The sequence below is a fragment of the Leopardus geoffroyi genome, chromosome B3 (genome assembly GCF_018350155.1).
Source record: "Leopardus geoffroyi isolate Oge1 chromosome B3, O.geoffroyi_Oge1_pat1.0, whole genome shotgun sequence".
In the NCBI taxonomy this organism is placed as follows: Eukaryota; Metazoa; Chordata; class Mammalia; order Carnivora; family Felidae; genus Leopardus; species Leopardus geoffroyi.
Genome location: NC_059337.1, coordinates 93,590,320 through 93,615,566, shown reverse-complemented (window position 1 = coordinate 93,615,566; position 25,247 = coordinate 93,590,320). Strand labels below are relative to the sequence as shown.

The 25,247-nt window shown below is 35.6% G+C and overlaps 1 protein-coding gene across 6 annotated transcripts in view; it reads right to left on the bottom strand.

Moving 5' to 3' along the window:
- TOGARAM1 (TOG array regulator of axonemal microtubules 1) overlaps window positions 1-25,247 on the bottom strand; it is a 75,436-nt gene that overhangs the window by 20,930 nt on the left and 29,259 nt on the right. For 3 of the 6 annotated variants that reach the window (XM_045450855.1, XM_045450857.1, XM_045450860.1), the window contains 9 exons: window positions 24,999-25,099; window positions 19,441-19,584; window positions 15,124-15,222; window positions 13,654-13,829; window positions 12,563-12,716; window positions 8,470-8,623; window positions 2,521-2,626; window positions 1,828-2,063; window positions 1,217-1,375 (listed from right to left, as the gene is read on the bottom strand). In XM_045450855.1, coding sequence (XP_045306811.1) covers window positions 1,217-1,375; window positions 1,828-2,063; window positions 2,521-2,626; window positions 8,470-8,623; window positions 12,563-12,716; window positions 13,654-13,829; window positions 15,124-15,222; window positions 19,441-19,584; window positions 24,999-25,099 — 1,329 coding nt within the window. The remainder of the gene's footprint in view (window positions 1-1,216; window positions 1,376-1,827; window positions 2,064-2,520; window positions 2,627-8,469; window positions 8,624-12,562; window positions 12,717-13,653; window positions 13,830-15,123; window positions 15,223-19,440; window positions 19,585-24,998; window positions 25,100-25,247) is intronic. The other 3 variants (XM_045450856.1, XM_045450858.1, XM_045450859.1) reach the window with 2 other exon arrangements.

The following is a 25,247-nucleotide window of genomic DNA, read 5'->3' as shown; positions in this document are numbered from 1 at the left end:
CAGAGCCTCTACATAAGATCTCAGCCTTATCATTACTTTGATTTCAGTCTTGGGAGACCCTAAGCAGAGAAAGCAGTTGAGCCATGCAAGACTTCTAACCTAAAGAACAGTAAGCTAAAAAAGTCTGTGTTGCCTTAAACCACTATGTTTGTGGCACTTTGTTACACAGCAATAGAAAATGAATACATTGACTTTCTATATTAGCTTCTGGTATAATGATTTCCATAAGATTAACTCCAGTTACCTAAAGTCAAGGATACCTTTGTCTTAAAAAGGTTAATACTTTAATACCCTTCTTTACTTCAGTCTCTATGAACTCAGGATCCCCCCTCCCCACTTTTAATCTATCTTCATATGTAACTGCCATAAATTTTTAGATTTTTGTATGGGACATTATCAATCACCTAGTCCCACCTTCCTAATTTTACATACAAGAAAACCTAGCCTAACAGACAGTAAGTAATTTGCTTTAGGGCAAACAGTAACTGGGGCTAGGAATTGAACCTAGGCTCCTGACTACACCTAAAATTTCTGCCACCAATACATCTAGGGGCACATGGCTGGCTCAGTCAGTAGACCATATGACTCTTGATGCTGGGGTCATGGCCTTAAGACCCACTTTGGGCAGAGTTTACTTAAAAAAAAAAGTTACCAACACGGATAATGTACCATCCACATCTTAATTATTTCGTCATTTCTCTCTTGACTGTTCTTAACCTTTGTAAAATTGTTCTTCAAATACAGTGTTCAGAAATTTATGGGATTTTCGAAGTGCAGCTATATCATGTTTCAGGAGATAATATGTTACCCATTTTGCTTCCTGTATTTTTCATGTGCACCTACTTCCATGATTTCACCTAACAGCTTGGAAAATATATCACTTCCCCTAAAGGCATTACCTTACACTTGCCCAAAATAAAGTTCTTCTGCCACTTTTCTGCCCACTCAGTCTTGTGCCGTTTTCATGCAGTTCATCCCTGTGACATGGCATCTTACTACCCAGAAGTAGGTAATGTCATCCGCAAATTTGGAGAATTCACTGTGCACTCCCTCAAGATCATTTGCAAATTGGTTAAACAAGTCCATCCCCCAGCACCAATCCCTGTGGACCCCACTTGTCAATTTAGGAAAAATGTTTACTCTTTTTTAACCTTTGCTGCCTACTTTCAAGCCATTTTCCTAACAGATTCAGCAAATATTATTAGCAGCTATTCACCTGGTTTCTTGTGAACTGTCCTGAGCAAACTTGGCAGCAGCTGGTAATATGCGGTCAGCCATATCCTTTGTTCCAGATAAAATACGCTCTGGTTCCATAAATTCCACTACATCTGATAAGTGCTGGGCTGTACATCTTCTTACCGCAATGTGTAAATGGCTACAGGAAAACATGGCCAAACAAATCGGATGTATAAACTATTTACCAAAGTTGTACCTTTAAAGTTAAATGATTAAACCTCTTCTAACCCTCAACAACCATCCTTGGAGGCTAAAATGGCAAATTACATTAGTTACCCTCCACCTAAGAAGTTAAAAACAACAACAACAACAACAACAAAAAAAAAACAAATAAAAAAAAAGAAGTTAAAAACAAAACAAACTCATAGTCACTGACATTTATTTAGTTCCGTATCTATGAATGTAAGTAAAATTACTATAATACCAATATTATTATTCTTTATATGCTCTCCACCTAATCTGATGTTTATCATATGGGAATTACTTATTTTTGACTGAAATAATACTGATGTTTGCTTTTTTTCCCTATATCCCAGACTACAAACAATTGACTTTTTAGTTTAAGGACACATTGATTATTTTGAACATTACCTTTGTCCTCCACTGATAAGAGCAACAACTGCACGTGTGGGAGTTACATTGCTGACCATAGCTCTCAGGGCTTTGTCAACATCTTCTCTTATAAATGTATTTGATTCTCCAGCCTTGTGCAACAAAACTTTTACTGTAGCATCTAGTTCTTGATCCATGCTCTTTTTCAGGTAAGTGAAAAGATCACTTAAACAGACCACAGCAGCACGAGAAACTCCAGAACGTAAATTTTTCACCTAAAAAAAATTTCCAAAATGTATATTTTGCTGACATTCTGAAAGAAAATCAGTAATAATAACTTTGAAACCACATTTACTATTACAGTAACCTGTTTTAATACATATTATCTTACACCCTAAAAATTAACATGTAACAAATTTTTTTTAAAGTTGTGAAGTAAAAAAAAAATTAAAAAAAAAAGTTGTGAAGTAAGGTATAAGCTACTTTTTTTTTTTTTTTTTTTTAAAGTAAAATCTACCGTTTAGATTTTATGGGCTGAAACTCACAAACCCAAGATCAAGAGTCACATGCTGTAATGCTGAGTCACCCAAACATAAGCTACTTTTAACTACATACAAGCTGTTTATTGTTTATATCACTTAGTACAGAAATATTTTTTAAAGTCAAATAAATGTGGCATATTTATTCTTTGTCGTCCAAACAACCCTTAACTGGGCTGAAAACTAAGTTTACCTCTTGAACTACTGCAAAACTTGTTTCATGCAACTTTGTGTTCAATACTTCAGAATGAAAAGCAGCTAAGCATCTAATAAAATTCAGTCCTTCAATTTTCTTCTCCCTATGGGAAAAAGAAACAAATGACAGAATCACTTATTACATGGGGCTCAAATAACAGGATCTCAGATATCTTGTCTTGTGTGCATGAAATACTGCAAAAGAGGAGACCTTGCTTATTCTCCCATACCATTTAGGAATTTCAAATAAAAAATACATAGTTTTGTTTGTTCCAATAGCTCTCTTCAATGATTCAAAATATCTTTTAAGACCCAAAATCAACATTGACAGTCAAACGAAGTTCATGCTTTGTAAATAAAAAGGAATATTTCCCCCCTAGTTATAGGAATGCCATATTCTTTCTGGAGAACAGAAGGTGAGGGAAGCAATAAAACAAAAACGGAAGGAGAGAAGCAATTACCTCACTGGCAAATATATAATCCAAAAGCAGAAAACCACCAACAGATGGTTCTATAATTTGTATTTTTCTTTCATTATCTGGCTTAATGAGGTAGATGAAGGGTAGGCAGTACTAACAAGAGGGTGGGATTCAAGTGGGATTTAGATGTTAACAATACAAATTTGATGATTTTCATCTTGCAGGTTTGAAAATCTGAGCCAAAATGAATTTCCTTAGAAATATTATAATATTTCCTTGGGTAATATTGATGGTGGTCATTTTTTTAAAGCATTTAAATTCCCTGAATGAGTTATGGAAACTTCAGAGAAAGGAAAAACACCTAAGAATCCAAGGTGGCAAGAGTAAATGGATCTATTTGTTAATAGCTTTCCGGTTCAAAATGATCATTTTTTTCAAAAGGATAAAACAGTTTACAATTACAACTTAAATGCAGAAACAACTCTTCTATACACATAAATAACAGAAAGTGCAGTCAAGAGAGAGGGAGGCAGAAAAAGTAATTAAGAAAAAGTGGCTAAAATTTTTCCAAATTTGATCAAAACTATGAACCCTCGAATGTAAGAACATACCCCAAACAGGATAGCACAAAAAAAAAAAAAAAAAAAAAAAAACAAAAACCCACAACATGGAACATCATAATCAAATTGCTAAGAAGAATGTTAAAATGAAACATAAGGTTGGGTAGCAATATTAAAAATAAAGCAATATAAGAGGATGGGGAAAAGTACACTATTTTAGTAAAAGTCATGCCAGAAGGCTTTCCTGAGGAGGTGACATTTGATACTCACATGAAGTGAGAGAGAAGCCACTTGGAAGAGTGTTCAAAGATTAAGTACAAAGATCTTGAGGTATAAATGAGCTGGGTGTTAAGGAAATAGCCAGATGGCTAGAGTGGATAAGTAAGGCAGAGCACTGTAGGGGATGAGGCTACAAAGAGGCCACAGACAGATAATGAAGGACTTTGTAAGCTATAAAAAACAGTTAAAAATTTTTTTTCTAGTGTTCTAGAGGGCCATTGGAGGGTTTTATGTGAGGGAATCCCAGGGTCTGATTTATGTTTTAACAGCATCACTCTGGCTGTTGTGTGAGTTCAGCAATAATGGAGGCATGCAAACCAGTGATGATACCACTATAGCCAGATGAGAGATAAATGTAGCTGAAATGTGTTCTGAAAGTAAAAGAACTGATGGAATGTGAAGAAACGAGAAAAAGTCAACACTGACTTGGTATGAACAACTAAATGTCCATGGCAGGGCTATTAACTAAGATGGTGAATACTGAAGCAGATTTGGGATTAGGAGGTAGGTAAATAAAAACTTGTTTTAAAGATTTTTAAATCTATGTTCATGAGATATTTTTTTATGTCAGTCTGTAGTTTTATCTTTATATGGTTTTGGTATCTGGCCTCAAAGAATAAGATGGGAAGTACTCCAGCCTCTTCAGTTTTCTAAGAAGTTTGTGTAGAATTGATTTCTTCCTTAAATGTTTGATGTAATTCACTATTAAAACCATCTGAACCTGGAGTTTTCTTTATGGAAAAGCTTTAAGCCCAATTTCAATGTCCTTAATAGATTGGATTATACAGGTTGGCTTTTTTTTTTTTTTTTTTTTTTTTTTTTTTAGTCAGTTTTGGTAGTTTGTGATTTGTCCATTTCACTAAGTCATCAAATTAATGGGCATAAAGCTGTTTATCATATTCCTTTATTATTTATTTAAGAGCTACATGATCAGTAGTGATGTTCCTTCATTCCTGATTTGGTAATTTGTTTTTTGTCTCTTTTTTTGCTCGATCAGTCTGATTACAAGTTTATCAATTGATCTTCTCCAAGAAACTGCTTTTGTTTTCACTGATTTCCTCTAATGTTCGCCTGTTTTCTTTCTTTTTTTTTTTTACTTCTACTGCTATTTTTATTATTTCTTTTCTTTACTTATTTTGGGCTTCTTTTGCTCTTCTGTTTCTAGTTTAAGGTGAAGGCCGAAGTCATTGACATAAAACTTTTCTTCTTATGTAACATAGGCGTTAGGGTGCTATAAATTTCCGTCTAATTTAGCTGTATCCCGTAATTTTTGATGTTTCATTCTTAATTTCGTTAAATTCAAAATACTTTCTAATTTCTCTTTTGATTGCTTCTTAGATCCATGGGAAGCTTCTAAGTGTGCTAGTTTCAAAACACTTAGAGATTTTCTAGTTATTTGTTCCTAATTTCTAATTTAACTCTACTCCAACTGTAGTCAGAGAACAAAATTTGTATAATCCGAATCCTTTCAAATTACTTATTTTAGGGAAATCTGGGTGGCTCAGTCAGTTGAGTGTCCGACTTCCAACTCAGGTCATGATTCCACAGTTCACAAGTTTGAGTCCTGTGTTGGGCTCTGTGTTGACAGCTCAGAGCCTAGAGACAGATTCTGTGTCTCCCTTTCTGTCCCTCCTGCATTAGCACTCTGTCTCTGTCTCTCTCTCTCTCAAAAATAAATAAAAACATTAAAAAAAATTTTAATTACTTATTTTATGATCCCAAATACTATTTTCTCTTGGTAAATGTTCCTTGTGGACTTGAATATAAATTCTGCTGTTTTAGGTGGAATATTCTATAAATGCCACTAGGTCAAGTTGGTCCATCATGTCAAGCCTTCCATATTGTCACTAGAGGATTTTCTTTCTTCTAGCTCTGTCAATGAGAGAGGTTTGTTGAAGTTCTAACCATAAGTGTGGATTTATTTCTTCTTGCAGTTCTACCAGTTTTTACTTAATGTATTCTGAAGCTCTGTTATTTGATAAATAAAATCAGGATTGCTTGATGAATTAACCTTTTTACCATTATCATTATAAAATGACTCTTTTTGTTCCTAATGTGAAATACATAATTCTAGGTTGGCACCCATGATTCCTGCCCCTAGGTGTATACCACCTGATAATACCCTCCCTTTCCGTGTGAATATGAAGGGATATTATTTCCCTCAATCATGTTATGTTATTTGGCAAAGGGGATTTTGCAAGTTGTCTTTCAGCTCACTGATTCTCTGTTCATGTCTTTCCTCTAGTTTCTTTAACACACGGAACAGATTTATAACTATGGCTTTAATGTCCCTATCTACTAATTCTATCATCCGTATCATTTTTGGATTAGTTTCTGTTGTTGGTTTTTTTCTTCTCATCGTAGGTTGTATGTCCCTGCTGTTTTGCATGCCTGATAATTTTTTATTGGGTGTCAGGCATTATGCATTTTACCTGAGATATTTTTATATTCCTAAATCATTTTTGAGCTTTGTTCTGAAATGGAGTTAGGTTATTTGAAAAGTCTGATCCTGTTAGGCTTTGCTTTTATGCTTTGTCGGGCAGGAGCAAACTAGTTTTTAGCCTACAGTTTAGTTTACCACACTAAGAAGCAAAACTCTTCTGAGTTTCCTACTCAATGCCCTGTGAATTATGAGGTTTTCCACCATGCTGGTGGGAACAAGAAGTATTCAGGGATTGTTCCCTGTAACTTCATCCTAGTTCTGGCTTCAGGTAATTTTCTTACATGTATGTCCTGACTAGTCCTCAGCTAAATATTTGAGAAGAATCCTTTAAAAGTCTCTGGAGTTCTTTGTGAAGCTCCATCTTCTCTGGTACTCTGCCTTGCAAACTCTAGTTACCTTGGCCTCCCCAAACTCATAGCTCCATTTCCATCTCTGCTGGCATTTACAGTTTTCCTTTCATTGAGCTATGACCTGGAAACTTGGTAGAAAGAAAGCCAGGGCAATTGTAGAGCTCACCTTGTTGGTTTCTCATCTCTCAGGGATCACTATTTGTCACAACCTGGTGAACAATATTTTGAAAACCACTGTTTCACTTATTTTGTACAATTTCTCTAGTTCTTTCAGATGTGTAGGCAAATCTAATGCCTGTTAACCCATCTTGGCAAGAAGTGGAAATCAAGAGTTCTATATTGGATATGTTAAATTTAAAATGTCTATTGGCAGGGTGCCTGGGTGGCTCAGTTGGTTAAGCGTCTGACTTTAGCTCAGGTCACGATCTCATGGTCTATGAGTTTGAGCCCCACGTTGGGCTCTGTGCTGACAGCTCAGAGCCCGGAGCCTGCTTCGGATTCTGTGTCTCCCTCTCTCTCTGACCTTCCCTCGTTCATGCTCTGTCTCTCTCTGTCTCAAAAATAAATAAACATTAAAAAAAAAAACTTTTAAAATGTCTATTGACATCAAAGTGAAAGTGTCAAGTAGGCAGTTGGATTATAAGTTTAGAGCTCAAGAAGACATCTAGGATCCAGACATACATTCATGAGAATCAAAGTATGGACTGAATTCAAAGCTATATAATGAATGTAATCATTTAGGAAACAGGTTGGCAAACTATGACTCACAGACGAAATCTGGCCCCATCAGATTTTTTTATAAGTAAAGTTTATTGGGACATAGCTAAAGCCATTTGTTTTCATACTACCTAAGGCTGCTATTACACTACAACAGCAAGGTTGAGGAGTTGTGATAGAGACACCTGGCCTGCAAAGCTGAACATATTTACCATCTGGCCCTTTACAGAAAACGATTGCCAGCCTAGATCTGTGGAATAAATGTAGATAGAGAATGCCAATGGAGTGAATTCTGGAGCATACCTCACTTCTGAAGTCAAACAGAAGAAATAAGAACAAACTAAAGCAAGAAAAGAACCAAGAGACTGAATTTTCCACAGTGAAATCAGAAAGGAGTGTCGATTGTGTCCAATGTTGCTAAAAGGCTAAGAAACATAAGCACTAATAAATAACCAGTGTAGATTTAGCAAGATGATCATTTTCATAGATTTAGTGATGTGATGGTCATGATGGAGAGGGTTGAGAGCCAGTTAAAGATTGAGAAGAAAATATGAGGTGGAAAACTAAAGACAATGAGTTAGACTTTTAGAGGACTTGGCTAAACAACAAGAAGAAAAGAAATGTGAAAAAGATGTGTAGTTTACGGAGGATTTTTAAGAAATAGGAGATACAGCACATTTTAATGTTGAGGAATATGATCTAGTAGAAGAGCAAAACTGAGGACACAGAAGATGGGGATAGAGAGAGATACTGAAGAAGAAGGGAAGGAAATGGGCAGGACAAGAGCAGCCAGGAGATGCTCCAGCTGGGCGGGGCTGGGTGGCTGCTGCGGCTGCGGTAGTAACGTGGATGTATTTCCAGGATTGTTATATGATGTATTTCACAGAGAAACACTTGGAGAAATGGTGAGATTTGTATTCCAGTACCAAAAGATTTACGTAATCCATGATAAAGGTAAACTGTCCTTATGGTACATAAGTTATAATATAACTGGTAATACAGTGCTATTAGGACCAGAGTTCAGTTACATTGAGAAGTTGAAAAAACTTTGGACTGTCTAAGAACTATAATAATCATTTTTAAGACTATTCTAATAGGAAATGTTTCAAAGTTTAAAAAAAAATTTATAGGACACTTGTGGAACTCAGTTTAGTTTTAAGTTAAGGATGGTGAACTTACCAATCCTCATCAGCTAAAAGCCTCAGGGCTTCTGTCAGTGCTATTTCTGGTTTGGAAAATGACCGTAGTTCCGATGTATCCATTATTTCTGGACTATGAGTGACAGAAGGAATCCTTTCTTTATATTGTGGAACGGCTCCAGGAGATGCTTCACCTAAAACAAAGCAAAACAAAAACATATTAAATAAAGCAGCAGAGAACTCTAAAACAAATGATATTCTGACTAGATTCTATGAATACTTTTTTCCTCCTTTTTTTAAAATTTAAAATTTAGTTAACATACAGTGCAATATTGGTTTCAGGAGTAGAATTCAGTGATTCATCACTTACATATAACACCCAGTGCTCATTACAAGTGCCCTCCTTAATATCCATCACCCATTTAGCCCATCTCCTGCCTACTTCCCTTAATCAACTCTGTTTTTTCTGTATAGTTAGGAGTCTCTTATGGTTTGCTTCCTTCTTTGTTTTCTCCTTCCTGATATTCATCTGTTTTGTTTCTTAAATTCCACGTATGAATGAAATCATATATTTGTCTTTCTCTGATTGACCTATTTTGCTTAGCATAATACATTCTAGCTCCACCCACGTCCCTGCAAATGGCAAGAGTTCATTTTTTTTGATGTGTAATATTCCATTGTGTGTGTGTGTGTGTGTGTGTGTGTGTATACATGTGTGTATATACATATATATATATACATATATACCATAGCTTCTATGAATATTTCTTATGGAAACTAGTATTATTAGTTTAGTCTTCAATAATTTTTTTTTAATGTTTTAATGTTTTTTATTTTTGAGAGAGAGACAGAGCATGAGCAGGGGAGGGGCAGAGACAGAGAGGGAGACACAGAATCCAGAGCAGGTCCAGGCTCTGAGCTGAAAGCACGGAGCCCGACATAGGGTTCAAACCCACGAACTGTGAGATCATTCCTGAGCTGAAGTTGGACGCTTAACCAATGAGTCACCCAGGCACCCCAGTTTAGTCTTCAATAAAATTGTAATACCTAGATACCAGAGGTATTTAAAACTTCACTGTTTATCTACAAAATTATTAAATTATATCAAATATAAATATATAAATGGTTTTTCAGTCACATAATAAAGTGTAGTTTTAAGAGCAAAAAATCAATAAGAAGCATTATGATCCCATTTTATAAAAACATGTGGATGTATACCTGTTTTACCATACAACTGACAACTAAAAATGAAGCTTCATCGCATCTGTATATAGAGTTCGAGATGAATTCCAAAAATACTAATTTTTTGCTACTAGTATAGAATTAATGGTCTGTTACAAATCCTAAGACCATGTGTGGTAATAAGAACACTATTTCTTCCGTAATCAAACATTTACCAACCATTTTCCAGATGTAAGGCATTGCCCTAGACGTTGGGGAAACAAATCATTGTCTTTGAGTGTCAGGGTAATGAATGGCCCAGGGGGCACTGAACAATGCAAGATACCTGCAGTGAGGGTGTTAGAAAGGAAAAGATCACAAAGATCAAATAACAAGCTCCAGGCTCTGAGCTGTCAGCAGAGAGCTGAGCTGTGAGATCATGACCTGAGCCGAAGTCAGATGCTTAACTGACTAAGCCACCCATGCACCCCTCATCAATGTGTACTATTTACTACTATCTGTACTTCTTTTCCTACTGTTAACGGTAGCAGCCAGCATTGTTCAGAACTTAGGTAAGAAGTTTTGTGGATTTTTCTCCCCCTAGATTTTATGACATTAATAATAGTGAAATTATTTGAGAATGCTAGCAAATAGGCTTCAACTTCACAAATGCCTACATTTAACTGGTTCTTAGGGATGTGTTTAAAACCACTAATTTTACAAGTCAACATGTCATCAGTCATACTTTCAACAATTATTAGTTTTGAGAACAAAGAATTTTAAAAAGTTTTCTAAATTTGCATTATAAAAGAAATCCAAACTGGGAAGAATCAGACATTCATCCAGTTCAAATCTTTTTTTTTTTAATGTTTATTTTTGAGAAAGAGAGAGAGAGAGAGGGAGAGAGAGAGAGAGAGAGAGCACTCGAGTGAGGGAGGGGCAGAGAGAGAGGGAGACAGAGGATCCGAAGCAGGCTCTGTGCTGACAACAGACCCACAAACCGTGAGATCATGACATGAGACGAAGTCGGACGCTTAACTTACCAAGCCACACAGATGGCCCAAGTTCAAATCTCTTTTATTGTGAGAGATTTTGAGAGATGTTAAGTATGTTGCCCAATATCACATTTATATATTTATTTTTTCTGTACTTTTTGTTTTTTTATTGATACCTAGACTTCAGACCCAACATAAATTTTAAAATGTTTAAGACAGTTTTAACGGTTTATTCTTCAGTAACATTAAACAATAATAAATAAAAATAATAAGCAATAACCTTAACGTTTATGATAGTTCATGTGTTTTTTCATTTTCAATTTCTGATGACTACCATACCTAAGACCTATTTAATATTTTTAAAAACACACAGGAAACATGGAAACTACTCTGGCCAGATATAGAACCCAGTAAGTACTGAATGGTAGACTGAATAAAGGATAAATATAATGACTTTTAAATTTATTTTTATTTTGCTTTATTTTACTTTACTATTTTATTTTATTTTATTTTGAGAGAGAGAGAGAGAGAGAGAAAATCTTAAGCAGGCTTCACGCCCAGCGCAGAGCCCAACACGAGGCTTGATCCCACAACCATGAGGATCATGACCTGAGTTGAAATCAAGAGTTGGAAGCTTAGTTGAAATCAAGAGTTGGAGGCTTAGCTGACAAGAGTCAGGTGCCTCTATTTTTAACGTTTTAAAAAAGATTTTATTTTTAAGTCATCTCTACACCCAACATGGGGCTCGAACTCACAACCCTGAGATCAAGAGTCATACTGCCTGAGCCAGCCAAGTGCCCCAACAATCATCTTTAAAAAATTTTTTTTAATGTTTATTTTATTTTTGAAAGAGAGGGAGGGAGAGATAGAACCTGAACAGGAAAGGGGCAGAGAGAGGGAGACACAGAATCTGAAGAAGGCTCCAGGCTCTGAGCCATCAGCACCAGAACCAGACATGGGACTCAAATTCATGAACCGCGAAATCATGACCTGAGCTGAAGTCAGATGCTTAACCGACTGAGACACACAGACGCCCCCTCATAGTGATTTTTTAAAATCATGATCTAGGGGCGGCTAAGTGGCTCAGTCAGTTGAGCACCCAACTTCAGCTTAGGTCATGATCCCATGGTTTGTGAGTTCGAGCCCAACATCGGGCTCTGTGCTGACAGCTCAGAGCCTGGAGTTTGCTTTGGATTCTGTGTCTCCCTCTCTCTCTGCTCCTCCCCCTCCACTCACGCTCTGTCTCTCTCTCTCCTTCAAAAATAAATAAACATTAAAAAAAATTTAAAAAATTAAAATCATGATCTAATATAAACCAATTTAATAATCTCATTTAACCCTCAATATAAAATAAGATACCACTACTTAGTGAAACAGTAATATTTACAAGGGAGCATGGAGGAGATCTTTGAGTTAATATTGACCTTGGAGATATTTTGGATATTTCTAGCAGCAGAAAATTGAGGCCTATTTCCAGGTCACAAAGTTATTTGAAGGGCAGACCTAATATTCATGAAACCAGGTCTGTCTACTGACTCCTACTAGTTTAATGCTCTTTTCATCACAATTGCACTGAACCATATGTGGTCTCTTCATCTTAACCAGCATTTGTGATGTTATTCTTCACATTTAAACAAGTTTCTTAACTGAATCTGAAAATGCTAAAGATGGTGACCTTTTTAAACAGGTCCCTTCTTTCAATGGAGGGCTGAAGGCAATATTTTCTAAAGAGGAACTCTCATTTTTTGATATTCCTACCTCATCTCCAAAAATATTTAAGTCTAGAAAGGAGAAAAACAATCAACTTCCTTTTGATGAGAAGGAATTAATATTTATTATGATAGAAGCTACTGGGTCTTGCAAATTTCAGTGTTATAGTTCAACATATTCCATTACTGGCCCTCAATTAAACCACAGGTACACTAGCTTTAGAATATTATCAGTTAAAAAACATGCCAAAAGTTAAATTCCACTTACGTTCAGATGTCATTTTCTCAGTTCCTGTATGTTTCATTTGCTCCCAGGGATTCTGTTCCTTCTTTTCACAATCTTTAATGTCAAAAAGTTCTTTTTCCTCTTTTCTTTTTTGTCTCATCTTGTCATAAGTAGATTTTGAAATAGAAACTTTAATCTGAATGAAAAAGTTGAAATATTTGAAAGTATTCAGGGAGTTTGACATTTAAAATAACTATCTTCATCTCAGACAACTGGTGGACATTAAAGGTCTATATGTAAAAAATAAAATATACATTTTTTAGTCCTTATTTCAGGAATTCTAAAATTGAACAGAATTACATAGTGCTAATGTCATAACTAAATCTGTGCCTGAGGATACCAGTCTGTTACTCATTGAGTGTCCTAGAAAATTGTTAAATATTACATATATATAAAGTACATTATATGTATACATACATATATATAAAGTACTATATATAATATATACGTCAAGTATACAGAATGAGAATATATTTGTTAGGAAAGAATAATCCATCAATTAAATGATTAAGGATCACGGGACGTCTGGGTGGCTGAGTTAGTTGAGCGTCTGACTCTTGATTTTGACTCAGGTTATGATTTCACATTTTGTGAGATCGAATCCTGAGTCAGAGATTATTCCTCCCTCTCTCTCTGCCCCTGCCCTGCTCACACACACTCTCTCTCTCTCTTAAAATAAGTAAACTTTTAAAAAATGTTTATTTATTTTTGAAAGACAGAGCACGTGCGCGAGCAAGAGAGGGGCAAAGAGACAGAGGGAAATAGAGGATCCAAAGCAGCCTCTGTGCTGACAGCAGTGAGCCCAATGCAGGACTAGAACACACAAACGGAGACATCATGCCCTGAGCCAATGTCAGATACTTAACTGACTGAGCCACCCAGGTGCGCTGTCAAAATAAATACACAAACTTAAAACAAATAAATAAATATATGATTAAGGATCAGAAATTTCTATTATACTGAGATTTTAAAAATTTCAATCCAAACACTTTCACCACCCCAAATCTGATGAACACAAAACAATGATATAATATAGGCTTAAATTTATCCTAATAATCTGCAAATAACCTTACATCCTTTTCATTCTCAACATCAACATATGATGGAATACTTTGCTGGACTGCTCTTCCATAAATCCCCGATGGTGGTTCAATGCTTTGTTTAACTGAAAATGTATCTCCATTTTCCACAGAAGATATCACTGATTGGTTGCAGGCTGCTGGTGCTGAATGTGGACTTCCAAATACACCTGAAATTAACCAACCATCCAACTGCCATTAAGTATTTATGTGATGTCACTCTAATGACAAAGTTTAAGACAAGGCTCTTTAAGAAGTAAACAATATAGTTAGTAGGAAAAATATGTTAAATAATCATAAATATATGGGAGCCTGGCTGGCTCCATCAGAAGAGCATCCAACTCTTGATCTTGGTCAGGGTTGTGAGTTTGAGCCCCACGTTGGGTGTAGAGATTATCTGAATAAATAAAACTTAAAAACTATATATATAAAAAAATACATGTGTGCGCATATATATATATATATATATATATATATATATATATAATGGGATTGGAAGATACAATGGAGATGGACAGATAAGTGAAGAAGGTGAGGACATCCTATGAGATGGGAATGTTATAAGCAGAGCTGAACAAGTATACTCCACGTATGTGGAGTGAATAACTTTGGTTGGGCACAAGGCAAATAGAAGAATAACAGAAACTTAAGTGTGCAAGGGTAGGTGGAGAGCCTTAAATTAACTTAATGAGATTCTATCAAGCAAACAATTAGGAAAGCTTTCCAAGCATTTCATTCTATTTCACCATATTTACCAATAATAAGATGTGCACTCTCAATGTCTATCCTCACATGCTAGCTTTCTGATCAAAAAAGAAACTAGTTGAGGTATGTTAACTTGATGGGAGAATCCTTTTCTCACTTCAAACACTTTATAATTCAGTTAATTATACCTCAATAAAGCTAAAAAAATCAGTTTTTTTTTAAAGGAGTTAGAAGTTTATTGAATACACTGCAAGGGAGCAGCAGGCAGGACAGCAGAGAAGAGACTGTCTGCCAAAAAAAGAGCTTAAAAAAATATTTGCAAATATGTTGTTCAAAGCTCCCTTAATCCCCCTAAATATACATATCAGGTGTCAATTCTGGTTTGTCTAGACTCTGTATGGAAAATAATAAAATTACGTTAATTACTAAGCTGATAAATAAGGACTGTCATTTGAATTTAAACTATGATAAAACTATCTTAGCTATCCCAAAAGTGTCTTAGAAGTACCTAAACTGCAGTACCTACTTAGAAGTACCTAAACTGTCACTTAATACATCTCTCTGAAAACTGCCGACATGAATTATTATAGTTGTTAGACAGAAACATAAAACCTACTTCTAATTCTTTCAATTTAATAATTTTTTAAAAAGAAAGTTTTAATCCACACTTGAATCACACTCTTCTCTATTCTTTAATGATACCCTTGGCTTATGTGTGAAGAACACATACAATTAACAAGCTAAGGAACTTTGAAATACCTTTTCCAACAACTACTACTGAGTCTTCTGGTAAGGTATTTGTGGATGTGAAGTCAAAACTGGGAATTTGCTGTAAATTTGATGATGACCCTGTAAATGCTAAAAAAACAAACAAAAAACCCATATTTTAAAATTCTCCTTATATTTTTAGAATATTGTAACATGGTCTTTTAAAACAAAATTAATTTCATACACAGATTTTACAATTTATTTATTCACTTGTTCATTAGTCCAATAAATATTTAAAACTAGAATACCTAGCATGCACTAGGCAGTAGAGAGAAAAGAAACCTTCCTTCCTTAAGGAGTTTACATGTTCCAGGGTTAAGAATGGGAAAGATGTACAAGAAAATAATTACAGCATGATAATTGAGCAACAAAGGGGTAATCATGGGGGAAAGCTCTAACTCCTGAAAACAGACTAAGACAATCTCACAGCATTCTGTAATTTTCTAGGTTACCTTTCACTCCAGTTTGTGATTATGTAATTACTCTCTTTACTACTAGACTGTAGGCTCTAGTAGTAAAGTAGGAGATAGGACCTCTATCTAATTTTGATTATCAATCTTTTCCAGAGCCTATTAGTATGGCATATAGTGGGTATTCAGTAAATATATGTTAGATGAATGTTACAAGGCAGAAAAAAATGAAAAGCACAACATGGTTAATTTAGGGTCAACTATTAGAAACATCAGGTAGCCTCAAAAAATGTGTAGTGACAAAGGGAAGCATATCTCAGTAAATGGAACAATTTGCTCAGTAATAGTCCAAAAACAAAATCTGTCAAAAGATGACCGAATAATTAGACACATCTCATGAAGAAAGATATAAAGAACATGTTATCTTTAAGTAGTTTAACTTCATTTATCAAAAAAGCTGATATAACTAGTCATTTTTAATGTTACTTTTTACTTTTTATACTATATTTTCTTATAAACAAAGAAACGCTGAAAGAAGTGTTACTCAGTGAGTCTCAATTCTAAAATATAAGGGAAAAATAAAATTAAAAGATTCTTGACATATAAACAATCCTTATATAACCTTTCTGTCACTTCTCTCTCATTCATCCAAATAGAGAAAGAGAAAATATTAATTCATAAAATCCAGTTTGATAACACTCTAAGCATCCATCATTAATCACTTTCTCAAGTCATTAATAGGGGCTCTATGTTATGCCAGAAGATGGACAGGTTCAAAGGAACAACCAGAAAAGGAGTGGAACGGGAAGAAGGGGTTCTGAAAGCTAACCCTAAAACCATCTGAGGTTTCCTGCAAAAGGAATCCACTCACATATGCCACTCATTGCCAATATTTCTTTTGGGAGTTTTTTTATTCCCTCCAGCTCTGCACTCAATATTTACTTTAACCTGACTGAGGATGCAATGTTTGAGTGACTGTGCCCAAGGCTACACTATTAGTTTGGGTTGGCTCATCATCACTCCATTTAACATGTGACACTGAACACCATTACATACAAAGCCTAACAGGAATATAAAGATGACAGTGTATTTCCTTTTAAATGACTTATACTACTACAGCCCAGTAAAGTGGAGAAAGCTTTCTAAATAAATGGATTTTAAGCTAGTATTCAAAAAGCAGACATGATTCGAACACATCAAGATTGGAAACGGACATCTACGCCAACATACATGCAAACTAAGAAAACTTCTAGGGGTGCCTGGGTGGCTCAGTCGGTTAAGCAACCAAGCATCCAGTTCGGTTCAGGTCATGATCTCGCAGTTTGTGAGCTCAAGCACTGCGTCAGGCTCTGTGCTGTCAGCTTGGAGCCTGGAGCCTGCTTCAGATTCTGTGTCTCTCTCTCTGCCCCTTCCCTGCTTGTTCTCTGTCTGTCTCTCTCTCAAAAATAAATAAACATAAAAAAAAAAAAAAAAAAAAAGAAAAGAAAACTTCTAGTATTAAGAATGCCAGGGCATGGGGAATGAAAAGAGGAGTAAGATAATGCAAGAAAGTTAAGGTGAGACAAGATTGTTAAGGGTCTTACAAATTATGCTACAGAGCAGGAAATTTATTCTGTGGGAAATAGGTAACCACTCAAGGTTTTGAGTATGGAAGAGATGGTAACAATACTTCAAAAAGATAATTTGGGAAGAGTATGCAGCCTGGAGTAAAAAGGGATAAAATAAAATGCAAGATGTCTTATCACAAGGCTACTGTAATTATCCAGGGAAGAGGTAACAAAGGCTGAGATTAAACAGAAGAACTGGCAGGATGAGTCATTGCCTGAACCTGGAGGGTAAGGAGAAGAAGACAAAGATGACTCTCAAGTTACAAGTCCCCATAACTGGGAAAATGGTAATGCTACTAATAAAAACAATAACAAAGGAAGAAGAGCAGGTCTGGAAAGGAAGGTCAGTTTGGTTTTTGAACATGTTTACTCTTGTTAAATGAACAGATGTAGCAGGTGTTTGGTTTAGAGTTGGCAGTGTGAGTGCAAAGTAATTTTCTGACATAGAAATAACTGCTGGTCAAAAGATACAGATATATTTTTAAAATTGTTTTAAAGTTTATTTATTTATTTTTGACACAGAGAGCACAAGCAAGGGAGGGGCAGAGAGAGAGACACACACACAGAATCAGAAGCAGGCTCCAGGCTCTGAGCTGTCAGCACACAGCCTGACACAGGGCTCAAACCCACAAACTGTGAGGTCATGACCTGAGCCAAAGGCAGACTCTTAACTGATTGAGCCACCCAGGTGCCCCAAAAGATACAAATATTTTTTGATTCTGCTGCCCAAAAAGGATGCCGCTAGTAGTAAATGAACATGTGTAGCAATTATTTGAAAGCTATTTTTAAAAAAGAAAATTAAAAAAATGCATGTTGGGGGGCACCAAGGTAGCTCAGTCATTTAAGCATCTGATTCTTATTTCAGCTCGGGTCATGATCTCATGGTTCGTGAGTTCAAACCTGCTTGGGCTCCTCTCCCTACTCCTCCCTGCCCTCTCAAAATAAACAAACTTAAAAAACATATGTTAGGGTATGAGTTACTTTTAGGAAGAAAATTATTTTTTGTACTGATTATCTTTACGTGAGAAATGAAATATGTAAGTAAATATGAAAAAAACCCTTGTCATTCTCTTTTGAAAAAACAATGATAAGAAACCATCCACAAAGAACAGATATTGAAGTACATCATGGATGAAATTTAAAAATTTGCAAAAAAAAAAAGAAAAAAAAGATAAAGCTTCTAACCAACTTCCTTTTACTCAATTTATTTCCACAAAAAGTATACATGTCCTACAATGCCTGACTGCCTACACATATATATGATTTCAGATGAACAGAAATAACAAAAGTTGATCTTATTACAATTACAGTTGCTACATGTAAAAAAAAGACAGCTCCTTAAAGTTACTAGTAGATTAAAAACTTACAATGAATTCTAATTACTCTATTTAAATATTTATACCTTTTAAAATCACTTTCTCTTGGGGTGCCTGGGTGGCTCAGTCGGTTAAGTGTCTGACTTTGGCTCGGGTCATGATCTCATGGTTTGTGGGTTCGAGCCCCACATCGGGCTCTGTGCTACCAGCTTGGAGCCTGGAGCCTGCTTCGGATTCTGTGTCTCCCTCTCTCTCTGCCCCTCCCCTGCTCATACTCTATCTCTTTCTCTCTCTCTCTCAAAAATAAATAATAAAGATTAAAAAAATTTTTTTAAATCACTTTCTCTTTACCTAAGGGAAAAATTTAAAATGTAGCTATGATAGATCTCTAAAAAAAAATGGACAGCTGTCACAGAGGAGCTAGTTGCTATACTAAGTTTAAAGAAAAACAACAGAGAATGTAAATTCTTAGCAACGGTTACTGATGAGAAAGAAGCCTTTCCAGGTTCGACCACAGGAAACTATATTCCTGCTTCTACAGTTTTATTCCCTGGTTACAACCTAAGTAGGCATCTGGGATTTATTTATTCACATGATTTATGTCCCCCATTTTAGTGGTAAAACATCTTGTAAAAAATGTGTATGTGTGTGTGTGTGTGTGTGTGTGTGTGTGTGTGTGTGTAATCTGAGGGGGTTGAGATCAGCAGAGATCCCCTAGTGTTAACCTCTTGGGTAGTCACTTCCCAGCCATGGCTTCTCAGGGAAGTCCATCAACCAATACATGAACCTGTATGTTCTTCTATTTGGCAAAATTATTTAATCAATAACACATCAGCAGAGGGGAAAGAAAAATCTCAAAACTTAGAAAGCTCAGTTAATTTTTCTTTATTGGCATGCTTAGGGAGAATTCTGAGACATTTAATTTAGGATTTAAGGACATTCCATCTTAAAAATTAACTTGTGAAATTTACTAACCTTTTGTATGTCTTGGGTGTTCCTTATTTTGTATCTTGAAAACACTAGGTGAAATGTCATGGGATCTATCATCTTCAAAATCACCACATCCAAACCCATAGTTCATACGTTGACCAATTATGCTTACATTGGATGTTGTAATCCCTATAAAATAAAATACATAAAAATATTTATTAAAAATATTACCTGTGTTTCAGGTAATAGTACAGACAGGTACATATCTCCCCTCTAAATCTATCTTGCCTTCTAGATTTTTTTTTTTTTTATGTTTTTTTTTTAATTTTTTTTTTCAACGTTTATTTATTTTTGGGACAGAGAGAGACAGAGCATGAACGGGGGAGGGGCAGAGAGAGAGGGAGACACAGAATCGGAAACAGGCTCCAGGCTCTGAGCCATCAGCCCAGAGCCCGACGCGGGGCTCGAACTCACGGACCGCGAGATTGTGACCTGGCTGAAGTCGGACGCTTAACCGACTGCGCCACCCAGGCGCCCCGCCTTCTAGATTTTTAAAAAGGTCAGTAACATAATATTAGAAATTACGTTACAGTAATTTAAAGGCTTTTATCTTATTTTAAATTTTGTAATACTTTTTACTAGCAGTTAAGAACATTTATTATAAGCTATATCTAAACATTTTATAAAACAGGTTAAAATTACAACCATTTAAAAATTACAATCAGGGGCGCCTGGGTGGCTTAGTCGGTTAAGCGCCCGACTTCGGCTCAGGTCATGATCTCACGGTCCATGAGTTCGAGCCCCGCGTCGGGCTCTGTGCTGACAGCTCAGAGCCTGGAGCCTGTTTCAGATTCTGTGTCTCCCTCTCTCTCTGCCCCTCCCCTGTTCATGCTCTGTCTCTCTCTGTCTCAAAAATAAATAAACGTTAAAAAAAAAAAAAGTTTAAAAAAATAGTTAAAAATTACAATCAAATACAAAATTTAGTGCTTGAAAGAGATAATCAAATATATATACACATATATTTAAAATATGACAAACATTTAATGTTTAAATGACATTTAAAACTTTAGAGCAAAAAGAAAAAAGATTATTTCTATTTTTTATTTTAATTCTAGTTAGTTACAAATATGATAAAATTGATTTCAGGTGTAGAATTTAGTGATTCATCATTTATATACAACACCCAACAATCATCACAAGTGCCTTCCTTTATATCCATCAGCCAACGAGCCTATCCCTGCCCACCTCCCTCCATCAACCCTCAGTTTATTCTCTACAGTTAAGAGTCTCTTATGGTTTGCTTCCCTCCCTCGTAAAGAAAAATTTTTTAATCTAGAATTTGTAAACTATATCCTGAGAGATATTTTCCATTTCTCTTTTCTCCTACTCTTGTGTACTGGGTCTATACTGGTCTGGCTGGTGAAGCAGCACACTACACAGTGACTAAGCTCAGAATCTGGAATCGTGCTTCCTGGCTTTAAATCATAGCACTTCCACTTAGACCACTGACAGAACCTGGGCAAGACACTTCATCTCATTTGTAAAATGGGGATAATAGTTTTACCTCTTCCAGAATGGTTGTGAGGAGTTAAGTGAAGAAAATATACGTCAAAGGCTTAGCATAGTGCCTAGCATACTCTTATATTTCTAATTAAATGTTATATTCCTAATTAAAAATAAAACTAATCAAAACCCTAACATGGGCCTCCTTTTAACAAATACAAAAACTTATAATCTACATTTGAATGTTTAAACTGACTACCTTATACTAATACTTTGAAGCTGTTAAAACTACAAAATATGTACCAAATGGAAAATACTACCCAATATACATTTGAGTCACCATCCATTTTAATATATATAGCTCCTATAAATACCATTAGGTAGTAATAACAAAAGATAATTTGTTTCTAGTATTGTTGTGGGTTTTTTAATAAAAACAGGATTGTGGGGAAAGGGGTGTCTGGTGGCAACTGAGCTACAGAAGACTGGAGAGTAAAAAGCACTAAGTTCATAGAGAGTCAAAAAATATCTGGTGTTAAATGATAGAGAACTTCTGGGAGTAACGTGGATATCTTTCTCTTCTTAGTTTTTTATTTTTTTATTTGAGAGAGAGCATGCAAGAAGGGGAGAAGGCAGTGGAGGGACACACACACACATACACAAAGAGAGACAGAGAGAGAGACAGAGAGAGAGAGAGAGAGAGAGAGAGAGAGAGAGAGAGAGAGAATCTTAAGCAGAGTCCATGCTCAGTGCAGAGCTGAATATGGGGGCTCGATCCTACAAACCTGGGATCAGGACCTGACTGAAGTCAAGAGTCAGATGCTCAAACGACTAAGCTGCTGTGGTGCCCCCTATATTCTTCTTAGTTTTGATAGTTAATTTAAAAGTTAGCCTCATAAAGATACTGGCTTTGGGGGCTAATGCTTTCTGTTAATAATAGGAACTACTAATCTGATGCTATAGGAAAAAAGTTTACCATAACATCATTCAGGAAATTTAGCACAATGTGCTCTAATAGGTAGTAGTGGATTATGTGTGGAAATATTTATTGGAAATGATGATGTAAAGACAAAACGAATTTAAAATTTTTACATAATTATTTTTGGTTTTGTTTTCAGATAGTCTTTATTCTGAGCCTATCATTTTTATGCTTCACAAATTAAACAATAAACTTGTAAATATTTGCTTACTGAAAACAAAACCCTATCCCACAAAAACAAAAAATGTAAACTCAAGTTTATAAAATCCTAAACCATTAGGAACTTTACATTTTGAGAACATATTAAATTTAAGCAAGAATATCTCACAGTGAATTCAACAGTAGAGGTCTGAAAACATGATCATAGAAATACTTAAGTTACTTGTTTAAAAATACAGATTTCTAACTCTGAAGATTGATTCATTAGTTGTGAAGTGCGGTCCCAGAAATCTGTTACAAGCAGCCCTGGTGGTTCCTAGGACTAGGCTAGTTTGAGAAACACTAAATATTAGACTCTTTAGGGAAACACTGAATATTACATACAGAGGTAGGTACTGTTTTAAGACTTTTTTCATTCCACTAACTTAAATGATTTACTAGGTCAGAGGGAAACTCAAATCTAGGTTTTCTAAATCTAGGTTTATTTATTTATTTTTATTAAAAACATTTTTTAATGCTTATTTATTTTGAGAGAGAACGTGAGCGGGGAGAGGCAGGGGGAGAGGCAGAGACAGAGGGAGAGAGAGGGAGAGAGAGAATCCCAAACAGGATCTGTGCTGCCAGTACAGAACTTGATGGGAGCTTGAACCCACAAACTGTGAGATCATGACCTGAGACAAAACCAAGAGTCGGACACTTGGGGCATCTGGGTGGTTCAGTTAAGTGATCGACTTCGGCTCAAGTTATGATCTCACAGTTTGTGAGTTCGAGCTCCACATGGGACTCTGTGCTGACAGCTCAGAGCCTGGAGCCTACTTTGGATTCTGTGTCTCCCTCTCTCCTTGCCCCTTCCCCACTCGCTCTCTGTCTCTCTCTCTCAAAAATAAACATAAAAAAAAAAAAAAAAAGAGTTGACCGACTGAGCCACCCAGGCACACCTTCTAAATCTTTTCTAACTCCAAAGATATTCTTCCAAAAGAGGGCTCCATTTTTAGAAACAAGATACAACCCACCAATAACTTATACACATATTTTTAAAGTTATGAATAATTTACTATGATAATCAACTTTAGAAAAGGATTAAAGAACAATTTTATGTGTTATGTTTCTTTGTGTCTTCTCCTTTAAGGGAACAAATACCAAGTGTCCTCTATGCACTCGGTGCTTTATTTTTTTAAGTTTATTTATTTATTTTGAGAGAGAGAGAGAGAGAAACAGCACAGGAGGGGCTGAGCGAGAGGGAGAGAGAATCCCAAGCACTGACAGTGCAGAGCTCAATGTCAAGCTCAAACTCACAAACTGTGAGATCATGACCTAAGCCAAAACCAAGAGTCAGATGCCTAACTGACTGAGCCACCCAGGCGCCCCATTAGGTGCTTTATATATCTTATACGTTTAAATGTTCACTACCCTTTCTCAAGGTTTACATTACCAGATGAAAGAACTGAGTTCCAAAGCAGTTAAATAACTTGCTCAGCTTATGAATATAGTCAAACTGGGATTCCAGCTGGGGTCTTTCAGACCCCAAAGCACTTTTACCTGGTCTTCCTGTACCTAGTTAGATTAACTAACTTTGTGGAACACTAGCTTTGTGGAAGACAGGATACTAGGCATGCATGGTTGAATTAGGCATTCATGATTATGAAGGTACTTGATAGGGAATCAGAAGTAAATAATTTCTGGGGATCTAAGAATCTCAGAGTCCAAAAAAGTAAAACAATGGCAATACAACTATAAACATGTCAGTGCAAAATGTAATGACATCACAAAAGAGGTAATAATCAATTTTGTTTGTGAATGGGGAAGGCTTCCAGAGAAAGCAACTGAGCTGTTTTCACAGCTGAATGGGGTGTGGTGTGGATTCCACATTTCACTTAGAAGAAATAGTACATGCAACTGCAAAAAGAGAAAAAATGGTACTGAAGGTGATCTAATAAAACTGGAGTGTTGTGCTCGCTTCGGCAGCACATATACTAAAACTGGAGTGTAAGATTATAAAGAAGGAAGTGAAATATGAGGCTGGAGAGGTAGGGAGGGGACAGATCATAGAAGAATGCCCTAAATAAATTTAGGCTGGGCAACATATTCAGATTTGCATTGTGGGGAATGGATTATAGAGAATGAGACTGAAGCTAGAGAAAAATCTTAGGAGGCTAAATAGGTAAGAAATGAGCAAAAGTGATAGTAGAGACTAAAAAGAGTAGATGATAGTACGGCATATTTAGGAGCAAGAAATTTAAAAATCTTAGCAGACAATTAAATACAAATATAGCTTTTTAGGGAGAAAATTATAACAAGATACGGTAGCTTAAAGTTATTAGGACTTTTACCCTGAGATCATATGAAAATAAACATCACATTCCAATTTGTTACAATTCACTCAGAATCGAATACAGTTTTACCAATCATAGAATCACATGCAGTTCCCATCCTAAATAGATAAAAATCCAAATATTTTTCCAAATGATTACAAACAACTAAATCTATTTTCTGAAAAGTGATGCTATACACTAGAGTGTTATAGGTTAGTTCACAAAATTCTTAACAAGATACAAATAAAGTTAACGACTAGTTAAGTGTTGTTTTTTAAAACAAATTGTCTTTTGTGATGCATAGTGGCTTCCAAACTATGCTGCATATTAGAATCACCCTGAGGGCTTTCAAAATTCTGACAGCAGCATCACATTTCTTATCAATTAAACCAAAATATCTGGGTGGAAGAGCCAGGCATAGGTACACCTATGGGCTTAAATGGGTATCAACTATTTAAATGCTTTTTCTTCTAAGAATAATAAAATATTTATTCTTGGAAAAAAAAAAAAAGTTCCTTTAAGGAGTTAAAAAGACAATTAGTTTTACTTGGTATGCTCAAAAATTCTAAATCTGAAGTGTATTTATCATTTTTGATATAATTTAAAAATCATAGTGTCTATAAATCATATTTATAAAAGTTATAAAATACCTGCACTGGGGCTTTGGTCAGCTATCTCAGAATTTTTATTCTTTGCAGAAGAAAGTCTTGTAGGACAAGGTTTTGATCCAAATGTTGGAAATATGTCTGACCTACAATGAAACAAAGTAATTTCAATAATCATTTAAGATCTAAAGCTATTCAACATTCTTACACAAAACATTCTCTATATTTCCCATTAACTCACTAAACTGCAATAATAAAGCAGGAGCAAGTAAGAAAAACTATAAGAATTTTTTA